This window comes from Scylla paramamosain, chromosome 33, assembly GCF_035594125.1.
Source record: "Scylla paramamosain isolate STU-SP2022 chromosome 33, ASM3559412v1, whole genome shotgun sequence".
NCBI lineage: Eukaryota > Metazoa > Arthropoda > Malacostraca > Decapoda > Portunidae > Scylla > Scylla paramamosain.
In genome coordinates this window covers 13,072,545-13,097,367 of record NC_087183.1, presented here as the reverse complement: position 1 = coordinate 13,097,367, position 24,823 = coordinate 13,072,545, and the positions used below count along the sequence as shown (strand labels likewise).

Here is a 24,823-nt window from a genome sequence, read left to right as displayed (position 1 = left end):
GGCTGAGTTAACATCGCTTTGGGTTTTATGACACGAATCACACGCAGCAGATGTATGTGATTGCGTAATTTCGTTTGCAGCGTTAATGTGCGTTCAAAATGGCTTTGTAACGTTCGATTAGCTGAAATTTACCGGAGTTTACCGTGATCCGATGCTACTTGTGTGTTGTCGTTCGTCAGTAAAACCCGGAAGAGGGCACACACACACACACACACACACACACACACACACACACACACACGCAGATATCGCAGCAAATATTCCGGCAACGTCTCTTATACGTATCCGGAATTGCGAGCGCCGGATCTACTCCCCATGATTCGGTCGTTCTTTTGATCTCAGACCGAAATCGGAGAAACGGAAGAAAACAGCTGAGGAAAATGTAAAGAAGAAAGTGGAACAGACACACCAGATGGATAGAATGGTAACGTCTACTTGTGTGTGTGTGTGTGTGTGTGTGTGTGTGTGTGTTTCCTTCGGCATGTAATATTCATGATTTATTTTTTTTCATGGTATAGATTTATGTAAATTCAATACAAGGTCTGTCTCCCTCCCTACCTACTTTCCTCCCCTCCCCATTACACTCACTTTGCTCCATCCCTTGCTTCCCCTCACTTTCCTCACTTCCCCCTCATTTTCCTCCACTCCCTTACCCTCCTCTTCCGTTCCCTCCCATTATCTCCCCCTACTCTTTACTTCCCTGTCATCATATCCCTGCATATTCCTCCCCTCGTCTCCCTTTTCCTTGATTTCCTTTCTCTTTTCTCCACTCTCTTCCCCTCTCCCTTCTTTCCCTTCCCTTCCCTTTCTGCGTCACCCCTATCCGTCTCTTCCCTTTCATTTTCTCCCCTTCCCTCATGTCCCCTACCCATTACTTCCATCACCATATTTCCCCTTCCTCCCATCCCCTTCCTCCCTTCCTCCCTTCCTAACAGCACGTGCAAACAAAGTTAAAGGGAATGTGGAAAAAATGCTTCGTCGAGAGAAAAATAATTCTGCCGCTTATTTTCGTTGGTGATGAAAACGAAAATAACAATTACGTGCTCCGAGGAGAAGAAAGAATGGATTCCGCTGCAACAATATTTATTCCGAGTGATGTGATGCAGGGCTGCTTTTCTTCGGCAGACTTATCAGATAACGAAATGCAACGATAGACTTCATTTTTATGCATGAGAGAGAGAGAGAGAGAGAGAGAGAGAGAGAGAGAGAGAGAGAGAGAGAGAGAGAGAGAGAGAGAGAGAGGGGACTATATTTCAGACCTTTGAGGCAATATGCATTTAATTACAACCATAAATAAACTCCTGGCATACGAATCTCCTATTTTGAATATCTATCGGTTTGCTGAAAGGACGTTACAAGCCACTACTTTTTACATCTCAATTGACTGACTCCACTCACCTTCTGTGACGAAGACGATGACGAAGGAAGGCTCCACGTTAGGCGGGATGCAGGAGTAATTACCAGAATCCCAGCTCCTGTGGTACAAAGAAAACGGGATGTGATTGAACGCCTATTTCAAAGCGCATGAAACCTGACTCTGTTAATTGAACTGTCTCAGAAAATGGAAACGTAAGAGGTGTTTCAAGGAGGGACTGACTTGAGCCGGCGTCCGTCTCGCGTCTCAAGGAAATGGCTCTATCTTACGGGAATAGTGAATGTGTTCGCCGTGTGTGTGTGTGTGTGTGTGTGTGTGTGTGTGTGTTTGATGTAGAATGAGCGTGTATATGTTTGGTATACAGGAGGAAAGCGTATATTAGTTAACTATGTGAGTAAACTGTGTAAAAAAAATATTAATGTACTTACTGATTTAATTCTACTTCTATTTCAGAAAGAATTCACATTGCCACGACTCTTTAAAGTTACAGATATTAAGGAAAGGGATAAAATAGATCAAAATGAAAGTGTGATAAAATAGACAAAAAGAATGAAAGTGTGAGAAATCCAGAGGAAAAGTTATTGTTGGATGCCCACAAAAGAGCTCACTGAGTAAAGCACCTTGAAAGCAATATGAGAAAGGTGTGTGTGCGTTTGTGTGTGTGTGTGTGTGTGTGTGTGTGTGTGTGTGTGTGTGTGTGTAAAATAGTAACTAAAAAAAAAAAGATGTCAGGGGAGTGAAGTGCTGAGGAGGAGGAGGAGGAGGAGGAGGAGGAGGAGGAGGAGGAGGAGGAGGAGGAGGAGGAGGAGGAGGAGGAGGAGGAGGAGGAGTGAAGAGGGCTATTCTGTTTGTGCTTGAAGAGGAAGGAGATAAAACGTGGAACAAAGAAGATTTACTAACGCTCTCTCTCTCTCTCTCTCTCTCTCTCTCTCTCTCTCTCTCTCTCTCTCTCTCTCTCTCTCTCTCCTCCCCTTGCAAAATACACAAATAAAAGAAAAAACACAAAAAACGAAGGAGTAACTAAAATAAATAACTAATATTCCCCATTCCTTCCTTCCTTCTATTCCTTTTGCCATATTCCTCTCTACCTAGGAGCTGTTGACTCAGGTGAATGTATATTTGTCTACGGCATGGCCTTGTATGACCCCTCCCTCCCACCCTGCGCTGTGTGTCTTAGTGGGAGAGGCTGTAAACAATGGGGTGTAAGCGGCTCGTGAACCTTAGCGTGTCCTCCCAGCGGACCCCATTACGAGGAGCAAACAGGCCAGCAGCATCTCGCCACTCAGACCCGCCGACCGAGAAGGATTGGAAGAGAGAAGAGGAAGGCTTGATGCTTTCTCTCAAGGTGGTGGCGCTGGTGGTGGTGGTGGTGGTGGTGGTGGTGGTGGTGGTGGAAAACAGATGTAATGGAGTTTTTTTTTTTTTTTCGTTTTGGATTTGTTAGGTTTGTTAATAATTGTTGTGCTGGGAGTAGTTACTGTTGGTGTGGTGGTGGTGTAGTAGTAATAGTAGTAGTAGTTATTGTTGTTGCTCTTCTTGTTCATGTTCTTATTGTTGTTGTTGTAGAAATGCATTAGGATCAGCAGTAGAATTTATAGTAGACAGAGTAGTAATAGTTTTAGTACTAGCACTAGAAGGAGGAGGAGGAGGAAGAGCAGGCATTGAATATTTATTGTGCTGTTAACATGATGCGTAAAGTTTGTGCTGCATAGCCATTAAGCATCGAGCTGTCACATTAATTCACGATAAACAGTCGCTGCTCAGGAACCGTCACTCTTGTGCTGCATTAGAAAGAGAAAAAAAGTTTATTTTCATCTTTCCTAAAATCTTTATGGTCTGAAGTATACATTTTTTCTAATCTCGTAATCTACTTTCACCTTCTTATTGTGATTTTTATTCCCCACTAAGAAGATAATTACAGCATTTTACAGCATTTTTCTGTGTGTAATCCTACGTTATATTCGTGTTTTTCGTAATTATTTTATTCTCACATGTTCTTGGCTGTCTGGCATAATGTACGCTTATGGGATAAAACCAATAATTTGCAAGATATTCCTTCCACATTCTTTTCCGATATTACTCCGCACGCCAGCTTTCAGTATCGCTAACACATATTTCCTGCGTGTTAAACCAGCCGAAAAGTCTTCCCACACACAAGGCCAAGCATCTGCCTGATTGGATTCCTCCCAATACAATAAAATAAAAAAGATAATATTGAGGGCATCAATCATAATTATCTGCTTAACTTCTGTTCGTGGTAAAGGATTATTGATGAATGTTGCCTTTACTGTTATCTTTCAATTTTTATGTATCTCTTTTCTCTTCATGTTTATTTTTCATTGTAAAGTTTAATCCTTTATTTATTTTTATTTTTTTTCATTTTTTTTTCTATATTTTTTTACTTGTCTGTATTTCTTTGTGGGGTTTATATGCAATTTTATTTATATTTTTTCCTCTCTGTATATTTTAGATGCATGTTTTATGTTTTACTTTTTCAGCTCTTTCTGCTTCCTAAATGTTTCTTTATACATGATTTTATTTTCTTTATTTTCATCTTTTTCCGTCTTCATCCACCTGTTTCTGCCCTTTAAATTGTCTCTGTGTATCGTCCTGCCTTTTTCTTTTTCCTCCTCTTTTTCTGTGCATGCGGTTGTCAGTCATATACACCTGTGTTTATCTTCGTGTCACCTCGCCTACCTGGCCTTCTATTTCTATCTACCCTTCCGTCAATTTCTGCCCGTCTACCTCCCTTCTTTAAGTTATGCTCACTCCTCTAGTATGCATAGTTGCCAGTCTGTCCGTCTCCCTGTATACCCATTCGTCTGCGAGTCTGTATGCCGTCTATCTGTCTATCCGTCCTTCTGCATGTCTGCCCACTCGTCTGCCAGTTTCTACATCCGTCTACTTGTTTAAACGCCTATCTGTCTGTCTACCCATCATTTTTTCTATCTATACTCCATCAATCTATTTGTCTGTACGCTCGTCTAACAGTTTACAAATCAATCTGTCTGTTTATACACCTGTCTCTCTATCTGCCTATCAATTTTTTTCTGCACGCCAGTCCGATTGTCTACTTTTATCCGTCTCTGCGTATATTTTTTTTCCACCTTCCTGGTGCAGCGCTAACGCCTCGCCCCATCCCCACCTGTTTCAATCAGCGTTAGTTAAGCGCCGCTCGCAACTCGCGGATTGGTAGGCTCGACTACCGACCAATACTGAAAAAAAAAAAAAAAAGGGGGAGTGAAAAAACATGTCCATTATTTTTTGCTCCCATGAAAGGGAAGTAGAAAGACTGATGACAGAAAATAAATAAACAGGCAGCCATCCTTTTTTTCGCCTGTAAGTTGACTAAACACCTGATCCTTATCATAGTTATTGGATCCTGGAAGCTGGAAATAGATTTGTAGGTTCGTTTATTCTCTCTCTCTCTCTCTCTCTCTCTCTCTCTCTCTCTCTCTCTCTCTCTCTCTCTCTCTCTCGCTCTCGCTCTCGCTCTCGCTCTCGCTCTCGTCTTATAGATCTGAGAAGGAAGCAGGCAGAAGGACCTATCCAACCATCCAACTCCAACCATCCATCCATCCATCCATAAAGGCAGACAGACAGACAGACAGACAGACGGTTAGACAGACAAAGAGACAGGGATGGGGAGTAAAAACAATGCTTACTGGTATGCAAATGAAGCAGTAACACGAACATGCAAAGCACCTCCCGATGACTTTATTTGAATGTTAATGAGAAAGGCGGGAGTAAAGAGCCCCGGAATAAGGGTTGTAGGGTGAGGACGAAGAGAGAGGGAAATGAAGGGCAAGGGAATGGAAGGGAAAAGTGTGTCTGTGTGAGGGTGAAGGGCAGTGGCGTGGCAGGGCGAGGGGACAGTTACGTTATAAATTGTAAGTAGTTTAAGTTAATCTCGACTTTTACTAATTTGAGATGTAAAAGTATAGGAGGGGATGAGAGAGAGAGAGAGAGAGAGAGAGAGAGAGAGAGAGAGAGAGAGAGAGAGAGAGAGAGAGAGAGAGAATTGGGGCGACATGTGTCAATTGCATGCATGGTGTGTTTCAAAATTAACTTTCTGATATTTGATATTTTCCCCGATTAATTTTCGCTGTTAACTTACTTTCAGACATAGATGACCTTTTTCCCTGCAGGTTATATCCAGTGTGTTGTAGGAAAGTTTCGTGAGAACAGTTCTGAACCTCTAAGAAAAACCAAACTTCACATTTCAACACTTCCCCTAAAAAAAGAAAAATTCACTGCAAACTTGGTCGAATAAACGCAATACTTTTCTCTTATTTTACCAAGTTGCAACAATATATTTTTTTCATTAATTACATTGACTGCATTCATATTTAATTTATAAATATATGTATAAGTTATATATATCCCACTCTTCAACCTTTCTCAAATGATTGAAATTAACTGCTATTTCACAGACCATTTGTAAATATGAGAAATAGTAAGGGTAACTAATGCAACTGGTAATTAGGGCTGTCAGACTCCCCCTAACTATTTCAAAACGTTTAATTTGCTGAACAGGAAAACACGCAGCATGGAGAACCCTCGGAACATGACGCACTGTTTCATTTACTATTTTCTCAACGTGTTTACTGATAATTAGTCGAGAGAAATCGCCTCATGTGCCAATATTTCCAAAGTTTGCTAGTTACTTCGATCGTTAAGTGCGCAAGTTAACTATTAAGCAGCGGCTCCTATGCCTAGTGGATGTGTGGGAGTGGGTGTGAGTGAGTGAGTGTGAGTGTAAGAGGAAGTGTGAGTGTTGTTGCTGTGTGTCCTCCCTTCTCGATATATTCCAACTGTTTGTCGAGTAGCTGCAACCTTCAGTCTAAATGGGAAACTGTATTTTCATAGGGGTGAATATATACATTTCTCTCTCTCTCTCTCTCTCTCTCTCTCTCTCTCTCTCTCTCTCTCTCTCTCTCTCTCTCTCTCTCTCTCTCTCTCTCTCTCTCTCTCTCTCTCTCTCTCTCTCTCTCTCTCTCTCTCTCTCTCTCTCTCTCTCTCTCTCTCTCTCTCTCTCTCTCTCTCTCTCTCTCTCTCTCTCTCTCTCTCTCTCTCTCTCTCTCTCTCTCTCTCTCTCTCTCTCTCTCTCTCTCTCTCTCTCTCTCTCTCTCTCTCTCTCTCTCTCTCTCTCTCTCTCTCTCTCTCTCTCTCTCTCTCTCTCTCTCTCTCTCTCTCTCTCTCTCTCTCTCTCTCTCTCTCTCTCTCTCTCTCTCTCTCTCTCTCTCTCTCTCTCTCTCTCTCTCTCTCTCGTGATACGCTGAAGGAAATCAAGCGATATTCACATCTTGCTCTACGGAAACTTAGGACGGTTTAGCAAACTTTCCCGGGATGGACCCCGTGGCTTAGATTCACACCTGAGGGCTTGAGGAATTCAGAAAGGCAGCGAACTTTTATATACCACTTGTACGTATCAGTAAATGTATACATGGAGTTGCAGACTTTCTTTTCTTCGCCTTTAAAAAGTTTTCCTACTCCCGGTTATTTGGGAGATATCGTATCTTGCGTTTTAATTTTTTTTTCTTTTTCGTCTATTAATAGTTTCCTCTCTCTCTCTCTCTCTCTCTCTCTCTCTCTCTCTCTCTCTCTCTCTCTCTCTCTCTCTCTCTCTCTCTCTCTCTCTCTCTCTCTCTCTCTCTCTCTCTCTCTCTCTCTCTCTCTCTCTCTCTCTCTCTCTCTCTCTCTCTCTCTCTCTCTCTCTCTCTCTCTCTCTCTCTCTCTCTCTCTCTCTCTCTCTCTCTCTCTCTCTCTCTCTCTCTCCTTACCTCGACATGCACTTGTATATCCGCACGTGTTATTTCCCACTTTCCTACCTGTAACAAAAAACTTATCTCCGAAATTTGTTCTCCGCTAACCTGCTATTTCTCCGCTGTTTTAACTTATAAGTGCGTTTTTTTCTTTTTTCTTTCCTCTCCCAGCCTGACCTTTTTGCTTCTTATTATCTTTAGGTTAAGTCAGTTTTTTCGACTATCTTTATCCTTGCATTTCTGGTGGTATCGTTTAGTTTTTAACGTGTTTTCACTCCTCAACCCTCACATTTTTGCCTTTTTGTCGCGTTCTTCTCTTCCTTCAATTTCACGTTTCTGGTCACTGTGTTTAAAGTAGAAGTCAAGTTTTTAGTATGATATTTCACTCAACTGAATTCAGTTTCATGTCACACCTGTGTTCTGTCTCACCTATTTCACCTGTTCTTGGTTTCACCTCTGCTTCACCTCAGCTATATAGAACCCCTGTTTAAAGTGTATTCTTGCCTCACACTTCCCTTCACACCAGCTTTACCTGTCTCCGTCCTGTCCATCTTTACCTTGAATAAAACCCTTACCTTGCTTGACCCTAACCCTTTCTTTACCTGTACCCTTACCCCTGCTTTACCTTCCTAGCCTAAACCTTTAATAACCCACGTAATCTCCCTGCATTCACCAAGGGGCGCTGTCACACACACAAAGCCTTATCTGACATGCACTGCCACCGCCCACACTCACCTGGCGTCTGTGATGGTCAGTCGTGAGTGAGTCCTCGTCCCCTCCACCTTGGTCATCACGCTCAGACGGTTCCTGCTGCCATCGTAGTTGACCATCTTCTCCCCGTGGTACCAGAACACGAAGGGAGGTTTGCCCTGCTTCGGAATCGGATTTGGTGTGTCAGAGAGGGACAGGGTGGGTGAGGGAGAGGCACAGACAGGTAGATAGAGGCACATGGATAGGTGTATAGTGGAAATTCGTAACTGGTACACAGATGGAAAGGTAAACCGTAAAAAAATTGTAATTCGTTGATGAATAAATTGGCGGAGACAGAAATCGATAGGAAATGACAGATGGATGGTCGTAGGAAAATAGATAGACAGAAATAAAGAGACACTGATAGACACTGTGCGATAGTCAGTTAAAAAAAAAAAGTAGAAATTGCCAAGATAGAAATAGACATTAATAAACACGCTAACGTATGGAAAGATATATATATACAGAAGAACAGATATATAGAGAGGGAAACAGACAGAGAGAGATAGACAAAACATAGATCGACAAATACATAGTAAACAAAACAAAAAAAAATGCACGTCGCTTTGCCAACACAGGTAAAAATGGACATTTACGTCACTCTTCTTCGTTGTGGTAAAATGATTGTTTTAGCTAAATTACTTTTCACTTTTATTTTTTTTTACCCTTTTGCTTTCCACGCACGATATTTCTAGTTGATTTTGAAACACACACACACACACACACACACACACACACACACACACACACACACACACACACACACACACACCTGCTGGATGACGCACACGAGGGTAAAGGTGTCTCCCTCCTGCACGTGAAGCTCCTGCGGCCCCAAGATGGCTGCACGTGGGCGATTAACGTGCAGATTTAACGAACTGAGAGAGCACGCCCGTCCCTGTGTACATCTGTAGAGAGAGAGAGAGAGGGACCTTCATGAGTATCCTACATAAAACAAAAACATACGGAAGATGGAATAAATCATCAAAACACGCAACATGTCAAGAGATTAATGGCTTCATATTAGGCTTACGATATCACAACCGCATTCAATACAGTTCCCATATATCTCCCCGCTACTGCTTCGTAAACACGGGACGCGGTGGACTGGTAATGTTTTATTTCAGTATCAATTCCCCGTCAGTGGTCTTTACTTAGGTGGTGGAGGCACTAAAGGACACGCCAGGCAAGGGAATGAATGAGGACGAGAAGAATTAAGGTTATTTGTTATTATTCAAGAGAAAGGACAAATGTGGCCCTATTCTTTACTGTTCCTTACTCTTGTTTGCTTGTTTCTTTTTTTTTTTTTTTTTTTTTTTTTTTTGTTCTCCATCAATCTCTGTCTCTTTCGTAACGTATTTACATGACTTTTTTCTATTTGTTTGTTTGTTTTTTTTTTTTTTGGTAAATGGGAATGAACGGACGTACCTCTTTTCATTTATTTATCTACCATCCTTCTGTATCATTTCGTTCCCTTAGCATCGATTGTTCTGTTTTTTTTTATTTATTTATTTTTTCAGGTATTTAGTCTGTCAGCCTTGCATTCAGACTACTTTCTACTGTATCAGAAATAAGAGACATACCACCAACTTACATTTACTTTTCCTCCCTTCTTGCCATCGATCTGTCCCTCTTTCGTAAGCATAATGTATTATTTACTCCACTTCTATCACTGTTATGCTCCGGCTGTGCTGTTTACATTTGCTATTCAAGGGGCATACATATCCGTATTTGCTACACTTCCGTTTTCTTTACTTACCTTTTCTTTTGTCATTGTATTTTCCGTTAGTCTGCCTTCCTTCGTAAACAGAATTTCGTACTAAATCCAATTTTTCTATAAGAGCGTCACTCAGATTTCATTTTCTTTCATCCCCAGCTGTCTCATTAAGTCTGCAAGTATAGCAAATCAAATTACATATTAAATTTTACTTTTTTCCCCCGGTAAATGAGTAGGCCATAGAGACCGTAAGCCATTAGTTACGTGTCCCAAACTAGTAGGAGTGAGTGCGTCCATTTATTTGTTTTTATGGCTTCCTGTTTCCTCTTTCGTCCTTCAGCGCTAAGTGAGGAATGTTAAGCAAAGGGTTACAAATTAGGAAATTAATTACAATTTACGACACAACTTCCCCTTCCTCGTGTTTATCTCGAAATTAATTTTACCCGCGTCGTGAGGTGAGTGGGCGTGGAGCCGTGTTGCGTGACCGAAGGTGTTGAAACGCTGGGGGGAGTGTGTGCGTGTGCGTGTGCGTGTTGTGATTCTCCTGCGTGCATAATGTATTTCAGTTTATGATTGCTCCGTGTTTCCACCCGGAATAATATGAAAAAATCTTTTATCCTTCAATTTTTATTTTTTTTTTCCGCTCATCACTTTTCCGCGCTCCCTTTTTACTTACATTTTCATTTTCCCGGTTACTTACTTGCGTGTTGTCTCCTCCTTTCTCGCGCCGCAGCTCATCCTTGTTTTTCGCCTCCTCATCCCCTTCCCTCGCCATAAATCTTTGCCCTTCTCACAGCATCTTCCTCACCTCTTCCCTTCCCAAGACGCCGCTCCTTAATCTTTCTATTGTGGTGGGAAGACTGACGGTAGGAACCACAAGCACCGCGCCGCGCCTCGCCCTCACCTGACACATCCTCGGGGAACCAACTTGCAGCGAAATATGAAGTAAATTTAATCCGGTATAATAAATCACGCACTTGTCTTGTAAAGGAAGGAAGGTTTATGAGCATGACTTACTTATTTATTTACTTGCCTTCCATTACATACGAGTTGAGTTTTCCGGTGTTTTCTCATTAAATTGCTCAGATTGCGATCCTTGTGTGAGGTTGGAATATACTTTACTTATTACCTGAAATTTCTGATTAGACGTAATGGTGGATCTTTACCGCAATAACCTGTTTCTTGTTTTCCTTCGTGTTACTGTTGATGGCGAAGGAATTACGCTTCCTTCCTCGCCAGTGTTTATTTTGAGACCTCCACAATAAGGCGCGCCATGAAGGGGGAAGACACGGCACTCCTTCACGACCCAGCGAGTGTGTGTATTAGCGGCAGGAAGCCAAAAATGGGTCTCATACAAAACCAGGCCATAATTCTTCCACACCTTTACGGCTTTTGTTCTCTCTGTCAAGTGCTTCCTTTCCCTTTCCTTCCTCTTCCCTCTTTTTCTTTCTCTTTCCCTCCTTGTAATAGTGATAATTTATATTTTACTATTCTTTTTTTTGTTTTTCTATTCAGAATTCTCACTGTTGCATCCTACCACGTTTAAATACTTCATCTATCAATACCTAATTCCCAGTATGACTTGTATTTCTGGTATTGGCTAAAAATATGACAGGAAACCTCCGCGGGCTTTCCTTCCCTTGTTTCATATTCAGCAATCGATGTCTTATTTCCACTTTTATTCATTTCCTTGCATTCTTTCTCTTGGCTCCTCCCACACTGTTATTGAGAAGAAACAAAGGCGCTGGCCAATAAACAATCATACAGAAGTAGTAAAAATGGACTCCCCACGTTCGTATCCCGCCTCTGATGCTGCTTCTAGTCTTTGTTTTATCTTCTTCGACAAAGTAAATTAAAATCGTCATCACATCGCCCACACACCCTGAGTTTTGACGCGTTCTCATATAAATGGAACACAACAGTAGCCCTTTCCCTTACGTAAATGCCAATGTAATATATGTACATACTGCGCCATTATGAGCTGTTGTTCATTAACGTTTCAGTGTTAATTAAAAGCGAAAGTGAGCAGGAGCGGTAGAATGATAAATACGAGTAGGTGCACATTACACGCCACAATGCGGTGCTAAGATGACGCGAAACTATTACATCAGTGTAGCAAAATACTGGCATTCTCATTCTTTTCCAAGGCAGCAAACACCCCGCAGTGCATGAGGGAATATTACTGCATGTATAATATAACTCATTTCGTGGTGTAATTTCGTTGTGTGGATACATTTGTATTATTTGCGCAAGGCGGGCTGAGTCACGAGGTATTTTGTTGTTAACTGGCTTACACTTTCACACTGCAGTTGTAACGTGCTATGTGCGAGTAAAGCTGTGTGCATCAAAATGACAAAACACTATTAGTATTTCATCCAGACTTCATGAATATTATACAATCCAATTTCATGTATTGCTGCTCTTCAATTATGAGGATTTTGACCATTTTTTATATCGGCACAATAGCTCAGGATTCTCTCAACACGGCACAATGTGAATTAGAGGATTTATTTGCATATTTTCATACATAAATGCATACGTCAGCAGACAGAACCAGAGAGAGTTGAGGGGGACAGCAAGAGAGACAGTGAACAGAAAGACAGACACTAATATTGATTGGTAAGCGCCAATACAAAGGAGTCATAGAACGCCGTGGACCGCAAAACAAAAATGTACCTTTCCTGGGGGGACAATTTTTATCATTTAATCATCAAAGGAAGGGATGGAGGGAGGGAGAGACAGAACTGTGGCTTTCCTGATGGACAGTTTGTATCATGTAATTATCAAATCCACTGATAGCAAGGAGAGAGAGAGAGAGAGAGAGAGAGAGAGAGAGAGAGAGAGAGAGAGAGATTAATTTCTACACCATTGAGCACGTATCTCGCGACCACGCTTAAAAACGAGCTTTCCCTCCTGCGTCATGGTCCTCTTGGCCTCGTTTCCTTGGCCCTGATGTACAACAAGACACTAATGGACGCACGTTCACAATTACTCGCCTCACTATTTCACCTCCGACACCACCCACATACCCCCTCCCATGCCCCTCCCATGCCCCTTCCTCTATCCCTTCCTCCCTCACCAGGACAGAAGGGAGCATTAAATATATTTCTGGACATGGAACTTATCACTGGGGACGTCCGCCATTATTTACGGGTTGTGAAAGCGAGTGAGACGCTGAGGACGAAATATTAGGTCATTACTTAGTCCCGGAACCGCTTTGAGACCCGTAATTAGTGAGCGTTGAGGTGTCGACTCTAGACAGGGCGGCGTTTAAGGTGCAGATAATTTACAGGTGCAGGCTGCGGCGGCGTGAGTAATGGCCTAATGAGTCGCTGAGTTCCCCGTGTCGATATTAGCCTCGTGTTCCTTATTGGGCCTGCTGCCTCGCGCCGCCTGTCCTCGCACCTTGCCTCTCTATCTATAGGATGTGTTATTAATCCCCTTCCATCCTCTGATGTCGTAGGTTTGAAAGTGGTTGGAATATGTGTGCGTGTCTTTATGATATTTTGTGTTTATTTTGAAACTATTTGATTTTTAGTTTTGTGTTGTGTTGGAAATTTATTCAGAAACTGTCATTTTAGGGGGTTTGAAGGCAATATGTTTAGGAAATGGTGTGTTTTATCTTATGTTTGTGTAACAATGAAAAATGTTGTATTTGTCTGGAATTTATTGTGGTAACATTTTGAAAGTTTGTGCCGTCATTTAAAATTCGGTAAGCTTTGTGTATATCTGCTATCCATTTGTCCTTTTCAAGAACTTCACTTCACATTTCACTTTTGCTGAACGAGAATTAACCAAAGTACAACTCGTCATTCACTACACTGCACTGCATGATCAAAATACATTCATATATTTGCTTCGAACACTTATTCTTATATATATATATATATATATATATATATATATATATATATATATATATATATATATATATATATATATATATATATATATATATATATATATATATATATATATATATATGTAGATTTGTTGTATGAATAATGCTAGGGCTCGTCACAGTCCCCCCGATGCACCAATCATTAGGCACATCCATCATCTGGGGAACTGTAGACTGTCGTAAATCAGCGATCTATTTACAAACCTATTTTATTGTATCAAACTGTGGATGATAAACTGCTACACATGATTAATTTCTTCCCGCATCCTTCTTTAAGGCTGAAGCGCTCCCCGTCCCTAGTCTTGGCAGCTTCCAGGCATTAAAAGACCTCAAGTTTTATAGCAATACGAGTTCAAGTTTTCTAATTATTTTCTTTACTTACACCGGGGTTTGGCATTAGAAAGACACGCGGCCGCTTCTATTCTTTCTTCAACTTTTATGATACATAGAAGTCCGGCTCTTCTTTCCTTAAACATTTCTTAAACATTTCTTACATCGAAGTTTGGCATCAGAAACACGGCCACTTTTATTTTCTATTCTTTTAATTATAAACACGACATCGACATTTACATAAAAAAAGCGGCTGAAGAAAAATACGTAGAGATTTCCTATTCTTAGCCCTTGACCTCCTTTTTAGCAGGTAAAGAAGGATGTGCTGAGGTGCTGAGGGTGTCCGGCGTCCCTGGAAAGTGAGGCGTTACTGGGTTAGTGTACGGCGCCTTTCCCTTCAAAGTCTAGATCTGCTTTAGTTTCTCAGGGCCAAGTCTTTGCTGTTGCGTCATGTGGCGGAGATGAAATTATGATGAGGATTTAGAAACTTCTCTTGTAATTCTGGCTTTGGTTAATGTTCCGTGATGGTTGTGTAAAAGAGGCGTCTCCTGCGTCCCTAATGGTGATGTGGTGGTGGTGGTGGTGGAGGATGTTAGGCCTTTTCTTTTGTCCAGGTGGTCGCGTAAAAAATATATGTAGTTCGTTCATAATTAAAGTTCTGAAAAGAAGTAATTAGTAGACGGATCGGTGCGTTTAATATTTAGGGAGAAAATATATTCTGGTTTGTATTTTTTTCTATATGAGAGAGAGAGAGAGAGAGAGAGAGAGAGAGAGAGAGAGAGAGAGAGAGAGAGAGAGAGAATCGCAGCAGGAAACACATCTAGGCTTTACATATACATACACTTACACCTAACACATTTTGCTATTCACGTCACTCGCCATTTCCCGCTCAGCCCAGTCTCAGTTTAAAGCTTGAGTCCAGGAACCAGTGAGCCGCCACGCACAGGCCTTGCGCTGGAGGCCGCCGGAGAGGTCGAGGCTGACTGGCAGGCGGGAGGGTGCCAGGGAATGAGAAAATAGTCTCTTCACCTTTGTAAAATCATGCAACTCCCATGAATGGCTTGGATTTTTCTTTCTATCAGCGGTGGAGAAGCCAGCGATCTTCCGTTTTTGTGTGTGTATTTTTAAGTCACCATTCACCAAAAAGAGATGAATTTACTTGGAATTGGTGAATCAGACAGCAAAAGCAAAGCGCACTGAAATATAATCTTTTCTCCAGGCAGTGTGGGAGAAGCTGACAGTCTGCCTTCCATTATATCAAACATTCACGAGTGACTGCCATCATACAAATATAACTTCAGTCTGTGTAAATTAAACACGAGCAGCGCGGCGAGATATAGGATAAATTCCACGAGGATGGCTTCGCTTCGTAATTCGAATCGATGCACCTCGCCCTTATCGCGAGCTAAAATGGAGAAAGGGAAGGACGGAGAGAAGCAAAGGCTGAAAAAGGAACACCGGACTGCAGTGACAGCGACGAGATTAAAACTGGAGCGACGAAGAGAAGGGATAAGCGTTGGATGGAAATTAAACGAAGCCAGATAGAAACACTCTCTCACCTGACACTCGTAGGTCCCGTTGTCTCTCTCCTCAGCGTACTTGATCTGCAGCGTCCAATCGTCTGTGCCTTCAGGATGCAGCACACTGAAGCGCATGTCCGTGGTGTACGTGTAGACGCCCGTGGTGAGGATGTGAAAGTCTGTCCTCCTGATCCACGACACTTGTAGGAGCAGGAACGCCTATAGAAGGAAGATACAAGGGACTTTTACTCACACCTGCATTAAAGTCTGAGGTATGAACGTAAAAAAAATAGTCTTAACGTGAGGAACGAAAGACTGTCGCTTACTGAAATGAAGGCCAAGGAAGCTAACAAGAAAAGCGTGAACATGGCACTCGTAGCAGCAGGAGAGCGTGTATACGGAGCGTAGAAGGGACTTTTACTCACTACCACGTGTTATTCCGGGATCTTATCGTAATATAGTTTGAGAGTGGGAGGCAGGAAAATATTTCTTAATAAAATGAAGGTCAAGAGATTCCAACAGAAAAAAAAGAAAATTGAATGTCAAGAAGAGAGATGTCACTCCTATAAAAAAAAAAAAAAAAGAAATTGGATCCCCTCAAAAGTAAAAAAAAAATAATGATAGTAATAATGGGATTACATGATTATCGGTCACAAGGCTTATTTATTTATTTTTATTTTTTTTGTGGTTGGTTAAGGATATGTTAGAGTATAAATAGTTTAGTTAGGTTAGTTCAACACTACCTAACCTAACCTCCCACAGTTTAATGGCTAGCACGTCTGGCTGCGAATCCACGGGTCTTGTTCTAATCCGGGATGGGACAGGCGCCGCATACCTCTCCCAGCTGCTCGCCCTTCCGCCGGGTTGGTTGATAAATGTTTTGGGGGAAGACCGGGAAGAGTAAACTATGAAACTTAGATGCCACAGTGACCCGCGGCAAGGGACATCATCCACCAGAGGATCAAAGGCAGATAAGACGGAGATGAGCACTGAGATCACCCACAGCTATATCATGTGCCACCACCTGTTGACTTTCATCATAATATGACCTAACGTGACCTAACCTAATTTAACTAAACTTGACTTAAGCTAAATTAATTTGATCTAACCTAACCTAACTGACGTAACCTAACTAAATCAAACTTAAGCTAATGTAACCAAACCTAACTTGACCTAACGTTACCCAACTTAACTTAACCTAACCTCACCTAACCTCACTTCACCTCACTTAACCCGAAAAATAACTTGATTAGCTGATCTTCAAGTCATCTAGATAATCAAACACCCACAAATGACCTCAGTTTTATACCACCACATCCATCTCATGCCATCCAAACCCCAGCCAGTACTTCATTTCTCCAGCGAACGCACTCAGCTTCAAAACAAGAAGTTATTGAATTTACATCTAATACATACCACTCCGACCAGAAAATATCAGTATGAAAAGTCAGTCGTCGGACAAAAGGTGAAATGTAAATAGGTAATGTGTGGCTTTGTGAGGGCGAGGAGAGGCGGGCAGGCGAGCACCCAGCCACCCATCGCCAGCCCAGCCAGCCAGCCAGCCAGCGCCACTGTTCCCTTTAGAGGCGAGCGGGTCCTCAAGTTGGTGTAGCGAGGAGGCTTTGATCCAGGGAAGCAGCCTGTCCGTACCTTGCCCCGGTGTGCCTGCTGTTCAATTATATTCCAGGAGAGAGAGAGAGAGAGAGAGAGAGAGAGAGAGAGAGAGAGAGAGAGAGAGAGAGAGAGAGAGAGAGAGAACGAGAACGAGAACGAGCGACAGAGAGAGAGAGATCCACGAATATTAATACCAAAGAGTTGCAGGAGTAAGGGCGTGATGGACCAGAAGGCTCGGTAGAAGAGGAGCAGCAGGACGACGACGACGAAAAGGAGGAGCAGAAATGAAAGTCAAATATCACCGTGGATTGCATTTTCCCTTGTGTATATTTAATAACGCACCCGCCGCCTTGCTTCCCGGCTCAACTTTTCCCCTAAATATGGAGCCCGCCGCTGTGCCTCATTGCTGATTCGTATTTTAAAGGAAAACTATGATGCCTTCCATTTTTCACGCCGACCCGAAACTTCAACATTTTTTTTACTCTTATTTTACCACGGGACGTTATGGTAATATTGCTTCGTGCTGGAGTAATGATAGCGATAAGGTTCGTTTTCTTTTACTCTTTTTTTTGAGGGTGACTACGTTTTCTTTCTTTTTATTCGTGGCCTCATTTGTGATACAGGTGATTAGGAGCGGGTTATGAAAGCTTGGGAGATATTATGCCATGCTTCCTTTCACGTTAAATCTCCCGGAAAATAACATATACAGGCCCTGCTGGTGTTAGCATTGTTTGTGTTAATGGGATGGTAATTATTGGTATGAGAGTTGCTGCTGCTGCTGCTGCTGCTGCTGTTCTTGGTGTTGGTGGTGGCGGTGGCGGTGATGTTGTTGTTGTTGTTGGTGGTGGTGGTGGTAGTATTGTTGTTGTTGTTGTTATTAATGGTATTTCTGTTATTATTCTTACTACTACTTATAATACTACTACTAGCAATACTATTACTACCATTACTAAACTATCCTACAATCATTATTTATCTTCCTTCTTTACAAGTCAGCAGTGTAATCACCATTCAATTACCACCTCATTACCAGTACCCTTCTATCACCACCACCACCACCACCACTACCACCATTAAAACGTAAACAAGTCAACCATTTCCTCAGAAACAAAACCACTGCACCATATTGCTGACCCTGGAAAAGTGGCGGGAACTGCAAACACCCCAATCACCCTAAACACCATTTACTCATACAGGGGCCAACATTTCCTTATCCGGAATGACGTGGAGGGAAAGGGAAACTCAACCTACCTTCTACAAGTCCCAAGGGAGGCGGGCAGGGCGGGGAGGCGGGGAGGGCGACCGGGACCAAAGCGTCAGGAGCAAAAAAGAAGGAGAAACAGATTAGTGCATAAAGAATACGCAGATTTCCTTTTGATGGTCAGTAAAAAAATATGAATATCTGTCTGTTTATATGAGTCAAACACACACACACACACCACGGTTTCTCTCTCTCTCTCTCTCTCTCTCTCTCTCTCTCTCTCTCTCTCTCTCTCTCTCTCTCTCTCTCTCTCTCTCTCTCTCTCTCTCTCTCTCTCTCTCTCATCCCCATGCTTCTTAAACAAATCTTTTCCTCGTTATCTTATCCCTGTCTTCTTTCTCCATTTCTTCGTTGTCTCTTCTCATCTATTCTCTCATTCAGCTTTCTTTTTATCCTTTCTTTCTCTGTTCCTTCTTCCTCCTATTGTCTATTCCCTTTCTTCACTTTTCCTATTTCGCGTCATCTTTCTCTATAAATCTTTTCTGTATAACACATCACCGCCATCGCCGCTATCATATATTTAACATTGCTTTTCATCAGTCCCCATTTCTCCTTTCATCCTGTGTCTCCTTTTTCTCCCACTTTTCTCCCACTCCATTTCCTCTCTTTTTCTCTACCGTCCCGTTCTGCATTTTTTAGCATCGTCTTCCATCACTACTCGCTCCATCTTTCATCCTGTCTCTTCCTTTCCTTCCACTTTTCTCCCCCTTTTTGAAACTTCCCCTTTGCATCATTTCTTTATCCAGTCTCTTCCTTTCCTTCCACTTTTCTCCCACTTCCCTCCGCTTCTTGTACCTTCCATTCATTCTACATCCTTCCTTCATCCTACCTCTTCCTTTCCTCCACTTTTCTCCCTCTTCTTGTACCTTCCATTCATTCTACATCCTTTCTTCATCCTGTCTCACTTTTTCTCCCACTTCTCCGTATTGTCCCATCCCGTTCAACATTCTTCCCTCCACCTAGCCTCTTTAACCTTAACCTCACCTGGTGCAGGGTGGACAGCTGTGGGAAGCGGCACGGCAGGTGAGCCACGTCCCCAACATTCGCGTTTATTTCCGTCACCGTGTTGTTCTCTAAGTTCAGCTCAGGGAGGATGTGACTTAAATCCAAGTTCGGCTCCCCTGTAGCTTGTCCTTGAATCTTTCCCTGTATGTGCCCTTGGAGCTGTCCTGGTAGTGCCCCTCGTAGTTGACCTGGTATTTGTCCTGGTAGGGGTCCTTGTATAGGCCCTTGTAGGTGGCCAGGTAAAGAGCCTGGTTTCTGACCTTTTCCAGGTAACACGCCATGGCCAGGTACAAATCCAGGTAGGCCTTGTAGCATCACCTGGCCTTGTCTTACCTCCGCCAGTACCTCCTTCATCGCCTCCTCGTGCATCATCATTATGTTCCCTCCTGTAGGTGTTCCTCCTCCTCCTCCTCCTCCTTCTGTTTCTCCTTCTCTTCCCCCTGCTGCTGTTGGTTCTCCCATTTCCGCCTCTACCTTTATTCCTCCTCCTCCGCCTCCTCCACTTCCACCTCCACCTCCTCCTCCTCCTCCTCCTCCTCCTCCTCCTCCTCCTCCTCCTCCTCCTCCTCCTCCTGTCGGGATCCACTGGGGTTCCGCCACGTCTTCTGCGGGAGGAAAGAGAAGCAAGACATTATATTCTGTTGTTTTGTGTAAACTTGTGCAATAGATGTTTGGGTTTGCTGTATGTTGTTTTTGGCTGATTGTGTTATGGTGCTTGTTTGCTGGTCTTTGTGTGTGTGTGTGTGTGTGTGTGTGTGTGTGTGTGTGTGTGTAAAATATGGTAATGGTGAGACTTATTTAATTTTATTCAAGAGAAAGGTACAGTATTAGGACTTTTTAATTCCAGGGGGCTTAAGGATTTAAGTGAAAGTGATGATGTAAGTGAAGTAAAGTTTTTTTCCTTCTTAAGAATTGTTACGAGAGAGAGAGAGAGAGAGAGAGAGAGAGAGAGAGAGAGAGAGACTAACGAACGAACGAACTTATCTCAACTCAACACACAACAAACTTACTGACCCTCTCCAATGAATGCACTTTCTCCATCTCACACACTCCTGTTATTTCCTGAAGCACGGCGCATCTCTCGTCCTTCGCGTGGTGTTTTCCAGGATACGAAGCGTTATCAATGAAACCCTTACAGCCCAGTGCACACGAGCGAGCGAGAGAAACCCCAAACACCTACTGACTCTTATTGACAGCACAAAGCAACTCAAAGACAGCTGCTAAAAAATACAAGAAGGATAGGCCTTAACGAAGGTTTGCGGCAGTTTTTTTATTTTCGTATCTGTATAAAAGAGCCACTGTAGTACAATAGTGTGTTATAATGGGAGTAAAAAGATCGGCGGTAAATCTTTCAGTGATGTATTTTTAAATTATATAACGAAGGCTGTAGTGGGAGAAACGTTAAAGATATGGTAGTAAGTGTCTGAGGAAGTCTTTTATCTCTTCTTTTAGTTTTCCTCTCTGTGTGTGTGTGTGTGTGTGTGTGTGTGTGTGTGTGTGTGTGTGTGTGTGTGTGTCTTTATTACCGTGCATGTGTGCCGCAGCGAAATGAAAGGTTTAGGACACAGACGAGTGTAGTCACGCTCTCATAAACTGACGTATCGACTAGTCCCGTTTTTGCTCGTTAGCCAAGATGAGACGGACGCAAAGGAAAGGAAGACAAGGTAGAAAGAGGGACAGACATGACTAATTCCAGTACAAGACCCAGATTTGTTTGTGAGAGCCACAGTAACGTAAGAGGGAGCAGAACTGAAACGTGCAGAGACAAGAACATGAAATTCGTGTTAAAGTGACAGACGCAAGGCGAAAAGCAGATGAAATATAACGAAACCAGGTGCTATAAGACCCAGAGTGATGCGCAAAATCCACAGTAATGTAAGAGGAAATAGAATAGACATATGCAAAGAGAAAGACATGAAAACTCCATTAACGAAAGAGACATGCACAGGGAAAAAAAAAACGAAAACCAGTTGAAATATAGTGAAACTGAGTGCTGTAAGAAACAGATTAATAAACAAAATCCAAAGTAATATAAAAAGAAGTATAGAGACATGCAGAGACAAAGACATGGAAACTGTATTAACGAAAGAGACATACACAGAAAAAAAAAAAAAAGAACAAAGATCAGGTGAAATATGGCTGTAAGACCGAAATTAACTCACAGAATAGAATAGACTAGAATAGAGATGTGTACTGACAAAGACGTGAATGCTGTATTAACGAAAGAGACAAACTCGAGAAAAAGACGAAAACCTGCTGAGATACAATGAAGCTAAGTACAGGCTTGGGACTATTGCATGAAGCCCACGGAACGTAAAAACAAGTAGAATAGAGATATGAAGGGACAGAACATGAAGGTAGTGTTAAAAATGAGACAGATCCGGAAAATGACAGAAATCAGATAACAACGCTGCACATCACCTGCTTTTTCCAGTTTTTTTTTACTTACAGAACTGATAGTACGCGGTGCAAGTCCAAGATAACGTAAAAAAGGAAATAGAAGAGAATGCACAGAGATAAAAAACAAAAGAAAATAAAGACAAATACAAGACTGATAACGCAAGGATTCCCACCTGAACAGCATAAAAGGAGCCACCAGACACGAACACAACCACCATAACGAGATAGAGAAGAAACAAACATGAAACATATATAATGGGAAAACAAACACAAGACTAACAAGACTCAGATCTCCCACCTAAACATCAAAAGGACCTCAAAACACGAACGCAACCAAACATAACACCATAAAAACAAGAAGCACAGCAACAAAAAGAAAAAAGAAAGAAAAACATACCAATAAAAAACACAGACGAACATAAGACACATTACTCAGATTTCGTACCTGAAACAACGTAAAGAAAACCTCGAAACACGAACACAGCCAGCATTACTCGAGGCAACCACTGTCATACGCACTCCCTTTAGTTACCAATCCGACAGCCAGCTACATTCTACCATTCCCCTCTGCGGATGTCCACGGCCCTCCCTTCGGTCTCCCCTCGGCCCCTTTCTTCCCCCCACTGGTCCACAAGCCCTCACTGCCCATTGCCTCCCCCAGCTTCCCTCATCCTCCACCTCTCTGGTCCGCTGCCAAGACGCTACCCACAGGAATACTCTGCTCCTACACTATTCCTGTAAGCCTTCCGTTTAAGTTAGGGCATTCCAGGATCAATTGTATGTGTGTGTGTGTTAGGAGAGTGTTGTGTTCTGTCGTGTTCTGTCGTGTTCTGTCCTGTCTTCCTCTTTGTTTTAATGGATAATATGATGTTTTTATCATTGTTTAGCCTGAAGTCTTACCGTTCTGTTATGTTCTGTCATGTTCTATTTTGCTTACCTCGTTATTGTGATGATTTTTTTTCTTTATTTATTTATTTTTTTTTATTTATGAATGTGTGATATGAGTTTCCTGTCGCTGTTGTAATTCGGAGTTTGGGATCCTTTTCCTTTTCTTTTTATTGGGTACTTTACGTGAATTCTCCTACGTGAATTTTCCGTTTTCTGTTTTTTTTTTTTATTAGTTTGGTTAATGGGAATTTTTCATCGGTGCAAATCCTTTATCATTTTTCGTCTTCAGTTCTCTGTCAAAGGGTTTCTCATGTTTGAGGGAGTGTCGGGTGGGGAGGAGGCTTATACTGTGCTATCCTGTCTCTTTACCAGGTAGTTAGAAGAGTAATTTCCCAAACAGCCATGCAAGGGGTAGAAAGTCAATTTGTGTTTGAGTTAGGCTTTGTATTCTCTCTCTCTCTCTCTCTCTCTCTCTCTCTCTCTCTCTCTCTCTCTCTCTCTCTCTCTCTCTCTCTCTCTCTCTCTCTCTCTCTCTCTCTCTCTCTCTCTCTCTCTCTCAACACATCCCAAGGTTCATTGAAGCATAAAATTGATGGTTCTCTTCCTTGCAACCAAATTTTCTTCCCTATTGCCTCCTGCCCTTTTGATCACTGTTATAATCTTCCCCTGTATTCACTCCCCCTTTACTGGCCCCTTCCCTGTCCCCTTCCCGTCTCCCCTTCCCTTCTCCCCCGTTGTTTTATCCCATTCTCCTCCTTCCTACTTATCTCTTATTCTCGTATTCTCTTTCAGTCTTAAGTAACGCACCGTTTGCCTCTTATCCTCTACTTTGCTTCATTTCCCTCTTCTCCTCTTCTCTCTCCTGTGCGTTCCAGCTTTAGTGTTTGTGTGCTTTCAGTGTTATGTGGGTGTGTTTTGTTTTATTTATATGTTTAGTGTGTTTGTCTCTCTCTCTCTCTCTCTCTCTCTCTCTCTCTCTCTCTCTCTCTCTCTCTCTCTCTCTCTCTCTCTCTCGTCAAGAACTCTGTTTTCTTTCTTTTATATCATTTTACTTTCGATATTAACGAATTAAGTATCCACTCACACACACTCTCTCTCTCTCTCTCTCTCTCTCTCTCTCTCTCTCTCTCTCTCTCTCTCTCTCTCTCTCTCTCTCTCTCTCTCTCTCTCTCTCTCTCTCGTTCATCACACCTCTATCGGGAGTCATTGAGGAAGGGGGACCCAAGTCGGAGGAGATTGCATTAGCGTCGCTCTGTTAGAGATAACGAGGGAGATACAAGGAGAACCTTCCGGGCGCAGCGAGGAGAGATAGGGGAGGGCACGGGGAGAGAGAGAGAGAGGGATACATGAAGAATATGGAGGGAGGGAGGGAAGGATAGAGAAAAACAATTTGGATTAGAAAGAAAAAAAAACAGTACAGAGGAGAAAGAAAGGAAACAAGATAGAAAGGAGAGAGAGAGAGAGAGAGAGAGAGAGAGAGAGAGAGAGAGAGAGAGAGAGAGAGAGAGAGAGAGAGAGAGAGAACAGAATACAAGAGATACATGGAAAAAGGGATAATGTATGCAAAGGGGGAAAGAGGAAGAGAGCAGGAATGGAAAGGAAAACGGGAGGAATTTGAAGAAAGGGAAGTCTAAATTATGGAAAAATAAATTGAAATGCAGATAAGATATGAAGGAGAGAAGGACGAAAGAGAAGAATAGAGGAATAAGAGAACTTGATGAAACTAAGAGAGAAACAGAAAACATAGTTGAAATTACACAGATAATAAGACGAAAAGGATATAGGACCAGAAAACAAGGTCATGAGAATAAAAGAAAAGAGAAATGGGAGACGGTAGAGCAAACGACAAGAAGAACAAAGGAGAAAGGAACATAAGAACATGATACAGAGTGAAGATGAAACAGGAGAATTACACTTGAGAGAGATATAGAAAAGGAAAACAATATGACAAAAAAGAAAGAGAATAATTGGGGAAAAAAGAAGGTTCACGTAGGAAAAAGAGGAAAGTTTGAGAGAGAGACAAAGAACAACAAAGAAGGGAAGAGAAATAGGATTCCACACACTAACATACCAGACGCGGACTGGAAGCAAAACGCCAGGAAATGTACAAGAGACAGGAAAGTAATGGCAGTAATAGAGACACGACGCCATTATGGACTTAGAGTGAAGTGTTCTCCTACAATAAAGGACGCGGGACAAACATAGCGTCGGTGATAAAACGTTGTGTGAGTGAGTTACGATGAATGGGGGAGCAGCCGCTTAAACGGAAGAGGGATAGAGTATGAAGGAAATAGAGA

The 24,823-nt window shown here is 42.3% G+C and overlaps 1 protein-coding gene and 2 long non-coding RNA genes across 7 annotated transcripts in view; 1 reads left to right on the top strand and 2 right to left on the bottom strand.

Annotated features, from left to right (window-relative positions):
* LOC135089416 (uncharacterized) overlaps positions 1-19,519 on the bottom strand; it is a 24,268-nt gene extending 4,749 nt beyond the window's left edge. The window contains exons 1-6 of the mRNA XM_063984958.1: positions 19,390-19,519; positions 19,218-19,306; positions 15,398-15,600; positions 8,663-8,798; positions 7,876-8,009; positions 1,399-1,475 (exon numbers count right to left, since the gene is read on the bottom strand). Coding sequence (XP_063841028.1) covers positions 1,399-1,475; positions 7,876-8,009; positions 8,663-8,798; positions 15,398-15,600; positions 19,218-19,306; positions 19,390-19,519 — 769 coding nt within the window. The remainder of the gene's footprint in view (positions 1-1,398; positions 1,476-7,875; positions 8,010-8,662; positions 8,799-15,397; positions 15,601-19,217; positions 19,307-19,389) is intronic.
* The window catches only part of LOC135089722 (uncharacterized), a 259,283-nt gene that overhangs the window by 96,425 nt on the left and 138,035 nt on the right, over positions 1-24,823 (top strand). The gene's annotated exons all lie outside the window — the stretch shown is intronic.
* The window catches only part of LOC135089723 (uncharacterized), a 99,898-nt gene continuing 94,837 nt past the window's right edge, over positions 19,763-24,823 (bottom strand). Inside the window, exon 3 of the long non-coding RNA XR_010261614.1 lies at positions 19,763-19,843. This is a non-coding gene — a long non-coding RNA (uncharacterized LOC135089723). The remainder of the gene's footprint in view (positions 19,844-24,823) is intronic.